Source organism: Drosophila persimilis, unplaced genomic scaffold (assembly GCF_003286085.1).
Source record: "Drosophila persimilis strain 14011-0111.01,24,50 unplaced genomic scaffold, DperRS2 tig00000124-arrow-pilon, whole genome shotgun sequence".
In the NCBI taxonomy this organism is placed as follows: Eukaryota; Metazoa; Arthropoda; class Insecta; order Diptera; family Drosophilidae; genus Drosophila; species Drosophila persimilis.
The window spans coordinates 460149-477267 of NW_020825294.1; the positions used below are offsets into that span (position 1 = coordinate 460149).

Here is a 17119-nt window from a genome sequence, read left to right on the forward strand (position 1 = left end):
CGTTTCAAATTGAATCCAAACATAATTTGGTTTGTACTTGTATTAATTTGTGTATTTATCTGTACAATTGCAGGATCAATCGAAGCACACTTTTTTCTGAGCAATGTTACTACAATCAAATCCGAGAGTTTGAAGAAACCTGTCAGATAGAAAACTCTTTCCAAACGGCGTCATACGGCTGCACCCATCGGTCGTTTCGCGCTTCAAGCCTGGAAGGCGCGCGTAATAATGTTCTCCAACGTTTTGACAACATTTATATCTTCTTTTATATTCTATCTAAGTTGATAATAACATTTAATATTAGTCGAGATTATTAAGTCTATGGTTTGAGGTCGCTAAAGCATATACAATATAATTTAGCTATTTTATCTTCAATGCAGGTCGAATCTTCCTTATAGGAATTCGTACGACTGATTGTCTCCACATTCACCTCGGCCGTTTCGGTGACATTGTTGAAGACGACCGTTGCCTCGAAGTCTGCGCTGTTCTGTTGCACCTTGAACTTTGTGCGGTAGACGGCCTCCTTCAGTTCGGGCAGCTCATCGTGCCAGCTGATGTCCAGCCCCGTTTTTATGTTCGTGTTGTGGACATAGCTAAGTGACAGATTGCTGCACAGGTGGGTGAGATTCTTTTCCACGAAATACTCATTCATGCGGGGGATCACACTCTCGGCTATGCGATCAGCCCAACCCAGATGGGAGATGGTTCGATAGGGCTCACACGTACACCAATGCTCATCGATGGCCGCCTGGGCACAAGTCCGGTCCTCGGGCAGTGGGTAAAACAGCGACTGGCAGGTGGGGCAGTCATAGGATTTGGGCAATTCAGGCATACCCGGTATGCCACCACCAATCTCAATGACATGCTTTAGCGTATTGTGTAGGTCAAAGTTCGAACTCAATCGATTCTGATTGATCTCCAGGGCACGAGCGTAGCTCGGGTACTCTTCACGAAACCAAGGAGGCAGGTAAATGAACATCATTGGCAAACGCGACTCCAGGAAACCCGAGTTTAGGTCTCTCAACTTGCCGAACCTTGTTCCATGATCGGCAAAGAATATCATTATAGTATGATCGAAGGCCCCGTCCATTCTATAGTTGGTCAGATCGGTAAGTACCTTGTTCTGCATGGCTGAGGGCATAAAGGGATCGTCATGACTGTAGTGATTGGTCCAGAACATGCCCCAAATGGGTCGCTCCTTGACATATCGCTGCATGAACTGCCGGCAATAATCGTAGATATAACGATTTGCCAAGCGGCGCCCCATGCAGTACCTCATGAACTGACCGGGCAGGCGTTTAACCTCTGTCTCTTCCTCCAGTGCCCGCAGAAAGGGTCGAAAGTAGTAATCAGTAGGTTTTTCGGTGAATCCGGGCTTCAAATAGTTGAACGTATTCGATCCACTCTCATCCTCAGCGTAGGCCGTCAAGTAGCTGGCGTTCTTGAAGTAGTGCCATATCATTGACATCTCCTCGAAGCAGCCGGATTGGTCCGTGTCGCAGATCTGGGACTTTGCCGTATCCGGTGAATAGCCACTGAGAATTGCAAACAGATTGGGAAACGAATTGTCGGCCACCTGAAAGAGAGAGCTCGGGTGTCAGCACAGACTGCGAATAAAGGGTGATAGGCCATTCTAACCTTATTGTATCCCTGCATCTCATACCATCCTGTGCCCTTCAGGAACTTGTATACCTTTGGCATCGTGCGTCGTAGATTTATGCGTGACAACGAATCAATGCCGTACATTATAACGCTAGGCTTTCGGGGCACTGACGCCCTCTTCTTGGGTGTGGGCTCCTCTGGCTGATACTGTATGAATATGAGAGCATCCCGCTGCAGCACTTTGTGGGGCTCTTCCGCCGTCTGGCACTCCAGCAGCATCCCCTCCACATGTTTGGGCACCACATAGCCGTCAGTGAAGTATTTATCTGCCTTGAGTCTGCACGGATGGAAAAGAGACTGTAATTTGCATCATACAAATCGGATCCCATCTTGTATTACTTGTCGTAGGTGTCTACGTGCTGGCCGTAGCTGATTTCCTCATAGAAACAGTTGTACTCCGCATCCGTAAAGTTGAGCAGCTCCTGAGCGACCTGTTGATTGATATGCAACACATATCGCTGCCGCTGGGAGTCGTATGCGGATGTGACAAGGTCACTTTCATTCGAGCAGACCACAAAGGTCTGAGGCTTGTATATTTTCATGACTTCGTCGTTGAACGGGTTTACAAAGGGTATATGACACTGGGCCGTTTTCACAAAGTATTTTTGTGGTGTGAGAGTAGCATTAACGATTCGCGATAGAAGGGAAACTGTATTCGCATTTTGTGCATTCGGTAATTCATTTGGAAAACGATTGGAAAACACGAAGATCAGCAAAAGTAGGCAGAACCCGAAGAACCATTTGTATAGGGGGTGTGCGGCACGAAAGCGCGAATCCATGTTGTGCCATCGACCACAAAGAAAACTCAACTGAAGACTTCCCATTGTCCCCAAAAAAAACGAAGACACTCTGTAACATATACCCGAATACCCGAATACGCTCTGTTATCACATATTGGGAAGCAATGCCATGACCTGCGCTGAATGCGTAGGTATTCAGTAATTTCCTAACCTGTTGAGTGCACGTTCAAGTGGCGTTCGACCATTTTATCTGCCACTTTCCATAATTGTAACATTCGAAGCTATTACTGGTAAAAGAAGAGAACTTAAGAGGCATGTAGCTAGCTTTCGGTAGCTCTGGGCAAAAGTTACTTTGCAGATTGTTTTTTGGGCAGTACTCAGAGAAATAAAACTTGACCAAAGAATTTTACAACATTTTCAGTGGACTTAAAGATTCCAAGAATGTGTGGCACTGATCCACATAGGGATATTTTAATGATTATGAGCAATAAACAGCAAAGACACCTTTTCATGGCGTTCAACGTAAACCGCACCATTTCCAATACTACACTTGACTGATATTACAGTCTGTTGAGGCGTTTTTCCTATGTTTTCCTTAGTACTTTAAGCGAAGAAAATCAATTGTACGCTCAGAAGCGCCCATTATGACTTGGAGATATCTCGACTGATTACAAGGAAAACGGATGGAAAGAGAATATTATGAGTAATAATTTTGACGCTTGGCATCAGATGAAACAAAGTTACAGGTGCGGGAATTCACTTCGTATTCAAGAAACTTTTCCGTAACAAGAAGGAAACAAAGGGGAATGAGGGGCTCCCTCACAGTTTAATAACGCCGGTCTATGTGGTTGCTATCCACATAAAAGATAAGAGGTTCTGTTCTTAGAAAAAAAGTTTAATTTTCAAGATATGAAGTCCAACTAATTTGTATTCAATGTCATTCATTATCTTCTTACAAAACAATGAATAGTATCGTTACAGAATACTTGAATACATTTGTATTCATTTATTTGTTTTTATTGTCATTCGATTTTCAACATAAATTTTCGGTTTTTTAAAAACCAAAAAAAAAAAAATAATTTACCATAAAATCGCTTTCGACACAAACAATCGTAGATGTTTTGAATGTAATGGATCATTACAACAGTAAAAATGACACGTTGGACACTTCTAAAACTAATTTTGGCTCTACCATTAATCTTCGCGGTGGATAAAATAAAAGCACCGCGAAAGGAGTCCCCTCCACAGAAAGAAAATGGAAACAACTACTACATCGAAACATCAGAGTGTCGTATTCTGAATACCCAACAAATGTCAAAAAATGCCACGAATAGTATAAAGGATGACGATTATGAGAAATGCTCCCAAGATGATGATTTGATCACCACAGACTTCCATGACGAACACCAGCGATATGTGATGCTTATAAACGATCTTGTTTCGCAACTGATCGTTGAGTACAATTGCAGTTATCGTGAGATTGGAAGGCGAAAAAATATCGGACTGAAAAAAGTGCCCTTTCAGAATGGTTATGTGGTGCCCCATAATGTGGAGAGCATGACAGTTACCTGCAGCAATAGCCTGGGGGAAGTGCTCCAAACAAGGACCTTGGCCTTGGTGCAGCCCCGCCGTGGGCGCCAACCGCCAATATCTAAGTGCCGAAAGCCCAATGTAATCATGATGGGTATTGGTAGCATTTCCCGAACGATTTTTCGCCAAAACTTTCCAGAATTTAGCAAGCGTCTTCAAATGGAGGGCTGGTACGAGATGCAAGGATACGGCAGAGTGGACAAGGGCCTCATGCCCAATTTAATGGCCATTCTCTCCGGCTACATTCCTCAAACTTGGCAGAACATAGGTTGCCATTCGAAGAAACAAGGCTGCTTGGAGACGCTGCCCTTGATCTGGAATCACTTCAAGCAGAGGGGTTATCTGACGGCCTACGCCGAGGACGTGAGCTATCAAAATGTCTTTAACTTTGAAAAGTCCAGCCTCGACTACTATGCCAAGGGAATCGACACTAAAGTTCCCACTGACTGTATTGGCAGAATGATGAACATTCGATATGTCTATGAATTCTGCCAGCAATTTCTGGAACGACATATGACCACGGAATCTCAGCAGCCTCTTTTTGGACTCTTTCGGACCAACAGCTCGAGCTACGACTTGTTTGCGGATGGTACAATTTTGGAACCATTTATTATGGAATATTTTCTGAGCTTCATTGAGCTGGGACTCTTTAAGGAATCGATTGTGATCATCTTCAGCGATGAGGGCCAAGGCTCAAGCCATGAGGAGACCCTGCCTATGCTGTTTATCTGGCTGCCTCCTTGGTTCCGTGCCGAGCATCCGGAAGCGGTGCAGGCCTTGCAAATCAATAGCCAACGACTTACCTCTCCATACGACTTGCATCTGACTCTCCAGTACATTCTGGAGCTGGGCGAAAAATGGCCACACGCTGTGGAGGAGCTGGAGGACTGTCCGAAATGCCAGACACTTCTGGCGCCGATAAATGAGAGCCGCGCCTGCCCGGATGCGGGAATAAGTGATGAAACATGCCCCTGCGGCATCTACAAGTCACTTGCCACCAGGCACACAGAGCATCTGCCGTTGGGTACGCTTCTTGTGCGCAGTATAAACGACTACTTGCACCACAGAAACCTTCAAGAGTTCTGCTGCAATTTCACCCTCAAGTCCGTTTCAGCCGTATCGATGCGTGTTGAGGAGCGTCAGTCATCATCGTACATCAACACCTATCGAGTGACATTCAGCGTCAACCGACAGCTCTACGACAGGACCAATTCTAATCATCCAGAGTTTTCCGGAAGTATACGCTATAACCACAAGCTGAAAACTATGGACTATCTGAACGTGGGATCCATTCGAAGATTGGATCCCTATCGAAACGATTCCAATTGCATGAAAAAACTGTCAGGAAAGAAGTTTTGTGTGTGCAAGAGCCGAATGGAGAAACTCATTGAAAAATTAAATACCCAGAAGGAAAAGCATAGCGTAATGAAAAAGGCAAAAAAGGAAATTCTTATACCTAAAAAAGAAATGAGATTGCCAAACCCGAAATACCAAAAAAGAAAAAAAGCAAGCAACGTCGACACCAGGCGGAAAAAAACGTTGGAAAAGACAACAAATAATCGAAAGGAAGCCTCGATAAAGAAAAATTGATAATCGGTAAATTTGATAAATCAGTGTCAACTCAGGAGATACCCGTTGTAAAACACCGACAATATTCAATTTAAAAAGTTTTAGACCTTGTTAAAGCTTTCGTACTTTCCAGAAACTCATGTCTAATGGATTTTGCACCAAAACATTACAATTATCAGGATAAAAATGTATAATGTTTCCGGCAGTCGTCAGTTGATGAGTTCATCTATGATGAATGTGTGGAGTTTTCGGTGCTTTGTGATACTCTGTTTACTCTTGATCACCATTTGCCTTATTGATGGAGCGAAAAAAAAGAATATTAAGTATACGACACCAAATAAATATAAAAGAGTTTTCACAATTGCTGTACCCCGGAAGTCCCGGGCAAGTAGGAAACCCATGAAAGCAAAGATTCAAAGGCGAAGTGTTACAACCAGAAAAAATACCACCGACACACCATATGTTGAATCAATCAAGGATCAACTGCTTAGGAAGAAGCCCATTCAGGATGTTCATGATATTGTGAGGTCCAGCTACGATCATCTGCGCCACCTGCATATCCTTTATGTCAGCCAATCTGCGGTCAATCTCACATTGCGTACGTTAGAGAGAAAGCCTAAGGATATGACGTATACATGTGGGTATCGCAGGATCACCACAAATCCAATGGGACTCTACATCAATGGTAGCATCAAGTAAGGAATCCCATGAATAATAGCCAAACAACTGCAGCTCATTCGACAAACATTCTTTTGTCAGTCGCGCGGTGGAGACTCCTTTCCATGATACTTATATTGTCCCTGAAGATGTGATGGGCTTGATTGCCATCTGCAAAGACAGTCGGGGGGATGTGCTACAGGTTCAGCCCTTCACCTTTGTCCAGTCAATACATCAGTCATCCAATCAGCAGCCAAAGAGTCATCGTCGTCCCAGTGTCATAATGTTCGGCTTCAATGGTATGACGCCGAACGACTTTCGATCCACACTAGACGATATGCCAGGACTGAAAAGCAACAGAGAGGGCTGGTTCGAGATGCAGAACTACAAGAGAATGGGCGAGAATAGCTATATTAATCTGATGGCCCTAATATCGGGTTACAGTCCCAGTGCGGTGCACAATCTTCAATCGGCCAGCGACATGGACGCGATGCCATTCATTTGGAAGCAATACAAGGAAAAGGGCTACCTAACGGCCTATGCAGAGGATCTCACGCTCATCCGAAAGTTCGCCTTTGAGTTCGGGGAGCAGCCCGTCGACTACTATCTGCGACCATTCATGCGGGGCATAGCCGACAGTTTGCATCTACGCAATCGATCCACAGAGTATCATGGGCTGGGCAGGCGGCTGTATGTGGACTATGTCTATGACTACTGTCAGCAATTGCTGGAGCGTTACCTCAACCACACACAACCCTTTTTCGGTCTCTTCTGGACGAGCAATTTCGTCACGGAACAGAATCGGCCAAAAAGGGAGCCCACGTTGATGGACTATATAAAACGCTTCGAACAGTTGGGGCTCTTCAGTGAAGCGATTGTAATATTCTTCAGTGATCATGTCTGTCATCCCATGCTGTTCGTGTGGCTACCATCGTGGGTTCGTCTGCAATACCCAGACATATCCGTGGCTCTGGCGATCAATACACAGCGGATGACCTCACCCCATGATTTGTACCTCACGTTGCAGGACATTCTGAACTTAGGAACGAAGGTGGCAGCACATCTGTTGCAACCAGAGGGTTGCCCCACCTGCTTAACGCTCTTTAAAGAAATTCCCACGAATCGCACCTGCCATGAGGCGGGTCGCAGCGAGAACTACTGCGACTGTGCCTCTTCCATGGAACTGCTGCAGGAGGAGACCGAGATGTTGCCCCTCGGCTGGCTCCTGGTCGACAGCCTCAACAACTACCTGCGCTCTCGCAACCTAATTAATCGCTGTGAAGCGTTTTCTTTGCAGAAAGTTGAGTCCATTCATCAGCATAGTTCTTCCCTCAAGTCGAGTACTATCAAGTATCGAGTGCGCTTCACTACGCAGCCTAAAGCCGCGAGATTTCTGGCCACCGTTCTGTATAATCACGACACCAACCAATTGGTGAACGTCAGTGTTCCCACCTTTGGGCGACTGCTTCGATATACGCATCAATCGAAATGTGTGAAAGATGGGAATGACAAAAAGTTCTGTGTGTGTAAGTCACTCCCCAAAAAGAAGAAAAAGCGCAGGATACTACGAAGAAGGAAGAACAAACCGGACGCGAAAAAACAGAAATTGTTGAAATCTATGGACAGCTTAATGAAGAAGGTGGAGAAAATAGAGAAGCTCAACGCCTTGAGCCGCCAACAAATCAAAGTGGAAATGCGAAAATTAAAAGAAGGAATCTTAACATCCACAACAGCTCCCGAATGGATCACCTATCTGGAACCCAGCACCACGCCAATGTCCGACGTAATCGAAACCCATGTCAACTTTCCGCTTACTCTTAACTTCTGATGCAAAACTTTCCTTCACGTAACTTTTTGCTTGTTTAACCAATAAAATTAATGATCCCAGATAAGATAGAATGTCTAGGCATATAAATTTTACATTTATTTAAAGTCTCCAACAGATAGAATCTTATCGGTTTGTTTGCAAATGAATCTGACAGATTTCGTTCATGATATCTAATGGGTATTCATGGCACACAAAAACCGACTCTAAGAAAATATTCAACACAAAGGAGAAGTATTCTATTATTTTTATTGGTATACAATGCATTTTCTGCTGAATTTCCTCAGTAATTTCCGCTAAAAAGTATCAGAAACAAGCCCCACGGCACGCAGATATCAAGTTTCCAATCAATAGAGTGGGGGTTCCTTAGCACGTGCTGCTATCGCTGTTGTGAAGCATGGACAGATGCCATACCCATACCCCATCCATAAGTATTCCTGCTACAGCTATTGAATGACTGACAGTCCCAATTAAGTCCTTATCAATTTAATGATTGTGTCAGCAACGATGTAGAGTATGTTCGGCTTTATAACACTGTTTACTAGTTTATAATGATAATAGACAGCGCAGCAACCAGCCCGACTATCAGTATTAGCTCTGAAGAGACACACGACAACGGGACGTCTCTGTGTCTGACTGTTTGGATTAAGCGTCATCGCTATCCCATCCCAGTTGTTGGGGGCTTTCAAATGATTCGGATTATATTTTTCACGTCAGTTCATTGCGATAATTCACGAGCTGCGGTCGTTGCCTTTTCTACCAGTCCTTTCATCCTTCAAAAAACGGTTCCCATAAAATGGCTAATAAAAAGATGTTCAATCGGACGACCTCCATCAGCCCGGGACAATTGCATTATTATCACACGGATTTCTACTACTCAATGGCGGATTTGAACAGTAAGTTTAAGGGTTAAGATAACTCCTCATTTGTTATCCCATGACATGACATGACCCATTGGTCTCTGTCGGAATTATTCTGCCAGAATCAGAATGATTCTGTTTTTATTCAAACATTTCTTATTTTATCAGACAGAATTTTCTTGTTGTCTTTATTTTGTTGGTCTTCAAATATTGTATATGTTATCACCTCTGCATACGTTTTATATCATTTTCACCATTCTTGGGATTAACTCTATTTGTATCTCATATATTATGGGATGTTCTGGCTTAAGTTGAGGGAATTGTGGTATTAAAAATATTTGCATATTTCAATCTCAAGATTTGATGATAAATTTATTTCCATAAATTTTTCCAAAATATATGTTTAAGAAAATTATGTGTCAATGTACAATATTTGTTTTATAACAATTTTAATGTTTTAAGACTTTCTATTGAGTTCAAAGCCTTTCATGGGAAAATTTAATAAATCAGTTCTAATAATAACAATTCTAAATTTCAAAAAGTATAGAGCTAACCGCCCTTTTACAACCGATTTTCCACCCCTGGGAGAACATCACATCGCCACCAACTTCCCGTCAAAACAAAAAATTGTTTCCCTCACATTAAAGAGCGCAGATATTTTAGAGAGCCCAGCCAAAGAGCGTAAGTGAGAGCGAAAACACACATCTCTCTCTTTGGCTCTTATTATTAAACGAGGGGGAACGTTGTGAGTTGCTGCTGCGACCGCAACTGTACATTTATAGCCGATACATAAGTATGGCTACATTAAACGACAGTGCGTGCGAGAGAAACAGAAAATCAGTTTAAGCGTGTCGTCGGGCGCTGCGTAGCCACTGCAAATTGATTTGTTCCTTTTGGCTATAAAAATGATCCGATCTGATCCAGATTCAGCAATGTTGTTGCTCTAGCTCTTATAGTCCTTGAGCACTAGGCGCTGATAGGGACGGATAGACGGACGGACAAACAGGGCTCAATCGACTCGGCTATTGATGCTGATCAAGAATATACATATATACTTTATGGGGTCGGAAGATTCCTTCTGGAGGTTATGTTATGGTCCATGTTCACCACAAGCCTAATATACCTCTACACTCATTTAGAGTATCGGGTATAAAAATTTCCATTGCAACAGCTCATGAGTCTCATTCGAGAAATTGCTTTGAAAGTGAAGTGTTTTGTTTTTTATGCTTCCTCTCGTCGGGTGAAAATTTCGTAATAATTATTTTGTTGTAATAATTCACTTGTATAAACGATTAGCAATGTGAAAATTGTGAAACAAGAAAGTTAGAAACAATAGAAAATAGTTTAAAACAATTGCGGTGCCAAAACAGAGCTAAAAACCAAGCGTTAAATATACAAGAAAATGGGAGAGTGCATTTTTCCGAGATAAGCGAGAGAGATTGAGAGAGAGAGAGATTAAAAGACAGACAGAGAGAGAGAGAGAGAGAGAGAGTGCGGGAGACGTTGAAATCGAGAGAGCATCTCAAACATTTGTTGATTAAAATGTGTGTCAATATTGAATAACAAATCGGATATCGGAGAATCGAACTGATAATAATGGCAGAGCCGTTGCACGTGTGATTGTAGAGCCTTCTCCAATGCCGCCCCCTTCACACACCCATGCATTTATCTAATTTTGGATATCTTTATGCGAGGAAAATCCCGAAAAATAGACCAGAATAGAAAGTGCAAACCAAAGGCAATGCCTATCGCAGTGACAACAACGGCCGCATAAACAAAGAAAAGGAAAAAGAACGAGAATTGCATGCGAAATTCTCTGTAAAATTCACACCTGTCACAACGCAAACTTCACAAAGCGCAAATCGGAACGATAGGGAAAAGCAAAAGCATGTAAGTGGAAAATTACAATAAAAAGAAAATGTATCTTCAAAACGCCGAGGCTGCAAATACCCTTAAAAAACAGATGCGATTGAAGAAGGTTTTCCATCTATTGTGTCCTGACCAGAAGAAGTATGTGCTTCTCTGTTCCAATCATCTTCAAAAGACATAAAATAGAATTTATATAGGGTATTTATAAAGAAGAAAATGTTTCCCTTTCTGTCTCGCAAACATCTGCGGAAAATAGTAATACCCTTCATAAAGGGCACACACACTCAGATATGTGTGAACATCTGTCATTTGTATACCGATTCACATGCCAAGAAAAAAAGAGTTGCAAGAATCGAATTTCTTTATACAAAAGTTGAATTGTTTGAACATTTATTGCTGGCTGCCGTATTTCTTAGCCTAAGCATAAAAACCTTCAAATATGTAGGGGGCCTTGTTTTTAAAACTATACGAAAAACCGGATGGGATGGGGGAAAATAAAATGCCATGGCTATGCCGAATAAAAACCTGTCGTGACTGGTTTTCTTTTCCGTGGGTTTCTTTTCTGTTGCTAGGAAAATGCCAAAAACCAAACAGAAAAATGAAAAACAGATGTAAGAAATATATGACACCTGAACTATGACTTTATTTGAGACCGTAAGAGGATAAACCTGAAGTCAAAGGAACATAAAGTAGAGCATATGTTTAGTGGATATAAAAGTGAAAGTTAAAGGTGTTTTTTGTTTTGATTTGAGCAGCAATCAACATCAACGGCCATCAATCACTATCAAGGCGGTCAAAGTATTATTCATTCTCGAAAGTAGGACAAAGAGTCTATACATGGAAGTTCTTATCACGCATAAGTTGCCGCTTACTAAAGTTCCCGTAAAGAGTTCTTATCACTTTTCCTATATTTAATACAACTTCAAAATCTATATTTAAGAATTCCAGACTCTTTGAATATATTAAAGAAATGATTCCATAAATTTGATATTCCAAAATTTAAGATGATTTTTAGTCCGAATTCACATGTATCTTTGATGACCAGGTTTATAACATTAGCCAACACCTGATCTGAGTTCCCGAAAAACACTCGACAAAAACGTGACATGCTGAAAATTACTCGTGTATGCCATAAATAAAATGTGCAATATATGAAGCTGATTCCCGTATGAACAGAAACCCCGTCTCTTTTCGTTGACGCTTGATAAGAGCAGGCCAATATAAACAGCATTTTTCATGAGGGAAAACATGGCTTATCAACCATTGGCATCAATAGGCAGACCGGTAATTAGCAGAGGCCCTCCCTCGATAAGGCCATCAAAAGGGGGCACGGGGGAAAATAGTGCGTAACCAAGTAAGATTAGGAGATTGTGGAGGTAGACGCTGTGATGTAACCAAAATACAACTAGGGGAGAGGTTCCATAAAAATTAGAGATCCAATACAAATATGTATGCCCCAAGAAATCTTAGACATTCGAATTTGTGCAAATCCTCTTATTTCCCCAACCAAAATATTGGTACCCCCAACTTTTACCCATTCCGCTCCTGTGCCTAAATCTTAATCTTTGCTAAAAACTTAACAAAGATAAATAAATATACTAAACAAAGTCAAGTTCAAGAGAGGCAGAAGAGAGCCGATAGCCAGTGGCAGTGATCAGAGCGAGAGTCATAGATCGCTAACCATCGATCAAACAGAGTCTGTCACTTGCCGCTGGCCATCGATCTGAGTGTCTGATCGAATCTTGTGAATAGCTTGGTTATATATTTGAACTATATCAATATTCGTTGTGTTGTGGATTGTTGATACAATCTCTGACACCCAGACACACGGCTCTCTCACAAATACACAGATAAAAGTCATGGAGGGGGCGGGCAATTCTAGTCCCAGTCCGAGTCGTCAGTCTAATTTGATAATCTCACAATCAAGACAGTGTTCCACAGACTTTTCTACCGATTAGACGTGTTCTCAGTGGATTTTTCCTAGTTGAGAGAAAGCTGGAACAAAGACAAGATGCAGCCCTTGACAGAATATCGCTTTGAAGGTGGTTTCCAAGAAAAGAATATTAACCATGTCACTTATCACTCACTAGTATGTAAATAGTTATTTTTATCTTTTGTTTTTTATTCTTCCAGAGACCCGCAAAATGCACGGCGTGAAGCGGGTTCTCATCTTCTGCCTGCTGATTGTGATACTGCCGGCCACGCTGATCATTATGCCTTTGCACCTGCGCAAATCAGTGTTCGCCGATGTCGTTTATCCCATGGCCGAGTCGGATATCATTGAAATCCGTGCGGGAATATCGTCGATCTTCTGCTCGAAGCACACCCTCAAGATGACCTCCAATTTCAATGCGTTTCAGCTGCGTAACAAACCGGAGATTTCCACAAATCGCAAACACATTCGTCTGAAGAAATCGATGACCCTGCCCGACGATACCCTGGAATATTGGGGATTCTTTCTGCTCAAAGGCGCCAATGTGAGGGTCAAGTTCTGCTCCCGTTTTGATGGATCGCGTATCCTTATTGTCAAGGGCCAGCGGCAGCTAAATCTCTGCGGTCTGACGGACCACAACAAGAACAAACTGGGCGCCAACTATGCCAAGGGTCACGAGCAAGTCAAGGTCTTCTTTGAGGACAAGATGGAGATGGAGGGCCCATCGCCAGCTGCCGATGGCGGGGTGCTTGAGCATGAGAATCACGGAGGCGAAGACTTGAGTGAGGAACCATCAGCGCAGCAGCAGCCCTTGGATCTACCCACTGGCCTGACCCTCTCCGGATCCACTGCTACCTCCACGAAACCCATAAGGAAGAAGCTCAAGAAGGGAACACTTCATCTCCAACAGATGCCCATCACGCATCATCCTGGCCACGCTTCGACTGGTACACACCACAATCCCGATCACACTGCGAGTGGTACACCAGATCGACCCGAGGCGGAACACAATTTAGGCGGTAGAGTGGTTGCCCCTGCGCTGCAGAAGCGGCAGCGAAAGCGAGAGCTTTACGAGCGGCTCTACAACCGCACAAAGCGAGAGAATGTCTACGACAGGAAGTACAGTCACGGCGGAAATGCCGTCAACTTTACAGAAACGGATGAGTCCAACTCGGTGTCGAGTTTTGAGAATGGCCTGTTCCTGTGCTTCAACGGGGCCATACTCCTGAGTGATTTCTTCAAGCCAAACGAGAACTGCACAAGTCCACACTTCATGGAGAGTGCCCCCAACAACAGCGCTCAGGCGGTACAGAATGTTATCGAAGATGGGTACTACTATTATATATTCTATAGCGACAATGACGAGGTGCGGAACGATATACACGTCATATTCGATATATATAAGCCGACCTTCCAGTACTCGAACCTGAGTGAGTCGCAGAGTTGCTTGAACACAACGGAATGCAGCTTCAACATCAGTTTCCTGTCGGACGAGATCGTGGTCGTGGAGGTGCCCACCAGGGATGGCATCGAGCATGAGGAGGACGACATCACCTATCTGGTCTCCACGTGCCATCCACGGAGCGAGATCTATGCCCTGTTCCCCATCACGGTGATGATTCTCATACTCTGCTGCTCATTCCTGTAGGCGACCGCAACAACGCTCCTTGTGACTCCACTTGTGATATTTATATATTGAGGTAACTGAGTGATATACGATGATGTGAGTTTGATATGTATATGCCGGCCCGAAACTAGAGCTTTTCACATAGCCATAGAATCCAAAATTGATTTACGGAATGAACAGTCTGAACAACATAAATGTATGCAACTTAACAAATCACTGAATACGATCTATCGACGTATTTTAAGAGAACATTTAGTCAAAGACACAAGCATTTAGGAGTGTAATATTACCAGATGGTATAGCATATAGGGAAAAACTGTATATACAAATAGATATTATATTAGTACTAGCATTACTTATGTTATTACAACTACATCATCAGTTCTCATCTTAAGAAAGGATATTTTAAAGTTTGTCTGAATCGAAAGTTGAGTATTTTGTACTTAATCAAAGTAAATCAAATATTTTCATAACTAAACCATATTTTTCATAATTTTTGTTATTTTTAAAGACTAAATTGTATCATTTACCTTCTCTAATTTCACTTGAAATGTATTAAGAATAATAAAGAGAAATAAAACTAATAAAATCCCATACGGTTTCCGCAAAAAAATATGCAATAAAATAAGTAAGTTGTCTATATTTCGTATGGAAAAATTATCTCCCTGTCATTATCTTTATAGAATTACTGTTTCGTTTGGGGGAGTGGCCTAACACACTCGTTGGGGCATGATTTTCCACTCTAATTTGAGGGCAGAAATACCACTTTGTTGGCTTTAGTTATTTTAGATTAATTCACACACAAGTCAGCTGTCGAGTGAGTATTATTAATGCAAATATTTACTAAAAATGTGTTTGCAGTTGAAATGCTCATAGTAAATGAATGGAAATCAACAATATTGTCATCAGAAATGGATTAATTCCCTTAGTTCATTTTCGTTTCTGTGTAGTAGGTGGTGGTCTAGGTGGTGTACATAAAGTGCCTTAGCGCATATGATTCAAGCATAGTTGCACTAAGTTACGGCCCTAATAAATGGTTTAAGAGCATTGCAAATAACTAAGTGGAACAGATATTTGAAGTTTTATTTGAAGTGTAACGTACTTCGATCACTGAGTGTATTATGACAGAAGCAGAATGCTATGGAACTCTACATATTCATGTGAATAGTTCATGTAAAATCCCTGCGATCATTAGCGCCAATGAGCCATTTCGTATGTAGATGATCATGTAGAAGTTGAGACTTACCGTTGTCCCCATGAGATGTTTGCTTTTTATTCATGTTCCTTTTTATCAAATATGACCGCGACAATGTCCTTTTCAGGACTCAACAATGTCTTTTACATTCCATAGTCGTTTACGTTTTCTTACGTTTTATGTTGCTGGCAACATTAATTTTGTATGGGGCAGACTCATGTGCCGTGAAATCGAGCAGCACTGTTCCCCAACATGGCGCGGATTGAGCACATTTTGCATACCCTGGGAAATGGATATTATAGAACTGAGAGAATGTTTGTCATCTAAGGCACCAATAAAGGCCAAAACTGTTCAGTATCTGTTGAAAAGGTATTTCAACGAGATTTTAAAGGTTGTGGTCTTCTTACTTAAACCAAATATGGGTATAGGTATATATATATCGATATATTTACAAGACCCTAATCATATGCATTAATACATATGTCTAAAACATAACAATCTAAGATAATTTCTTTATTAATTAATTCAACTTACCTTGATATAGGGTAGAGCGGGTAGAGCACTACGAAGTTGCCTTGCCCATTTCGACAATGATAGCGCCCTCCATGAAATCTGAACCTTGAACAAAATATGCCTTTGATATATGACTGACATTTGCACTTTTCTTACTGCTATTCTTTTACTTCTTGGTTATGCAAGCTACATTTGAATAATATTCTCACCATTTTTAGCAGGATCCTGGGTATGAAGAGAGGACTGCGGCGACGGACGGAGGTGGATAAATAACAATAACCCGGTTGCTTTTAATAATATCCGTGTTGAGGTGGCGCCTGCTAGAGATACCAGCAGGCGGCGGTTAATACCACCCATTTAGGTCTGGCGGCAGGTAGCGCGGATCCATTATTCCCTTAAATTACACTTAAATTGATCGCTTTCATAAATCACTACGATTGACACTTGTCCTAGATGCCAGATCAATCGGATATAACAGGATATCGAAATACTCCAAGGGTTTCATTTAGCACATTTGACCGAATAAGAGAATGCGAGTGTCAGAGATTTGAGAGCTGCGCCGTTATGGATTTAATAACTTAACAGTGACTGTGTATTTGTTTCAATTAGATATGCTGTTAAATACCCTATAGAACTTATTGAACACAATCGAACACAATCGAACACGATCGAACACATATCTTAATTGAAATGGCGAATAGTTCCTTATCATAATTGTTACGCAGTAGTGACAGAGAGTACAGGTGTAATATCTTATCTTATTGGCGATCGATAGCAAGCATTCACTAGAAATAGATCACTTGGAAATTTCCACAGAAAACTAAGGGTAATATATTTGCCTACTAAATATTTCGAAAAATCATCGTACAAGATTTCCTTCCCTTAACCTAGGCAATGTTTCTCCAAAAACCTGGTGACAGCACTCTTTTTCTCTCTCTCTTTCTGTGCTCTTTGTTAAACAAGCGGGGAAGGAAATAAATATTTCCATGGAATTTAATTAATTAAATTCTAAAGTGTAATATCTAATGCCTATTTTTGTCCATGTTTCTCTTCTGCCTTTCATTAATATTTTATTTATA

At 41.9% G+C, this 17119-nt stretch overlaps 4 protein-coding genes and 1 long non-coding RNA gene across 8 annotated transcripts; 3 read left to right on the forward strand and 2 right to left on the reverse strand.

The window, feature by feature from the left end:
* Positions 1–55: 55 nt before the first annotated feature.
* Positions 56–2921, reverse strand: LOC6593441. Its single transcript, XM_002019161.2, has 3 exons — positions 2002–2921; positions 1639–1939; positions 56–1576 (listed from the first exon to the last, which is right to left on the reverse strand). The coding sequence occupies exons 1-3, from the start codon at positions 2484–2486 to the stop codon at positions 320–322; spliced, it is 2043 nt and encodes a 680-aa protein (XP_002019197.2). The 5' UTR covers positions 2487–2921; the 3' UTR covers positions 56–319.
* A 633-nt stretch (positions 2922–3554) lies between these two features.
* Positions 3555–5633, forward strand: LOC113565408. Its single transcript, XM_026987298.1, has 2 exons — positions 3555–5273; positions 5607–5633. Exons 1-2 carry the CDS (start codon positions 3555–3557, stop codon positions 5631–5633), a joined length of 1746 nt encoding a protein of 581 aa, XP_026843099.1.
* Positions 5634–5776: 143 nt separating this feature from the next.
* On the forward strand, positions 5777–8110 carry LOC6593440. The gene is made up of 2 exons (XM_026987211.1): positions 5777–6256; positions 6321–8110. The coding sequence occupies exons 1-2, from the start codon at positions 5778–5780 to the stop codon at positions 8044–8046; spliced, it is 2205 nt and encodes a 734-aa protein (XP_026843012.1). The 5' UTR covers position 5777; the 3' UTR covers positions 8047–8110.
* Positions 8111–8815: 705 nt separating this feature from the next.
* Positions 8816–14797, forward strand: LOC6593439. 3 transcript variants are annotated; one of them, XM_026987220.1, is made up of 2 exons: positions 8816–8939; positions 12906–14797. In XM_026987220.1, the coding sequence occupies exons 1-2, from the start codon at positions 8840–8842 to the stop codon at positions 14351–14353; spliced, it is 1548 nt and encodes a 515-aa protein (XP_026843021.1). In that variant the 5' UTR covers positions 8816–8839; the 3' UTR covers positions 14354–14797. The 3 variants fall into 3 exon arrangements, with proteins under 3 accessions (XP_026843021.1, XP_002019195.1, XP_026843022.1); XM_002019159.2 differs by lacking the exon at positions 8816–8939 and adding an exon at positions 10276–10793 and having other exon boundaries at positions 12906–14795; XM_026987221.1 differs by lacking the exon at positions 8816–8939 and adding an exon at positions 12727–12814 and having other exon boundaries at positions 12906–14796.
* A 791-nt stretch (positions 14798–15588) lies between these two features.
* On the reverse strand, positions 15589–16390 carry LOC113565391. Of its 2 annotated transcripts, none has more exons than XR_003408576.1 (3): positions 16250–16390; positions 16062–16139; positions 15589–15809 (listed from the first exon to the last, which is right to left on the reverse strand). It is a non-coding gene; the product is annotated as an uncharacterized LOC113565391 (long non-coding RNA). The 2 variants fall into 2 exon arrangements; XR_003408575.1 differs by having other exon boundaries at positions 16062–16145.
* Positions 16391–17119: the final 729 nt, after the last annotated feature.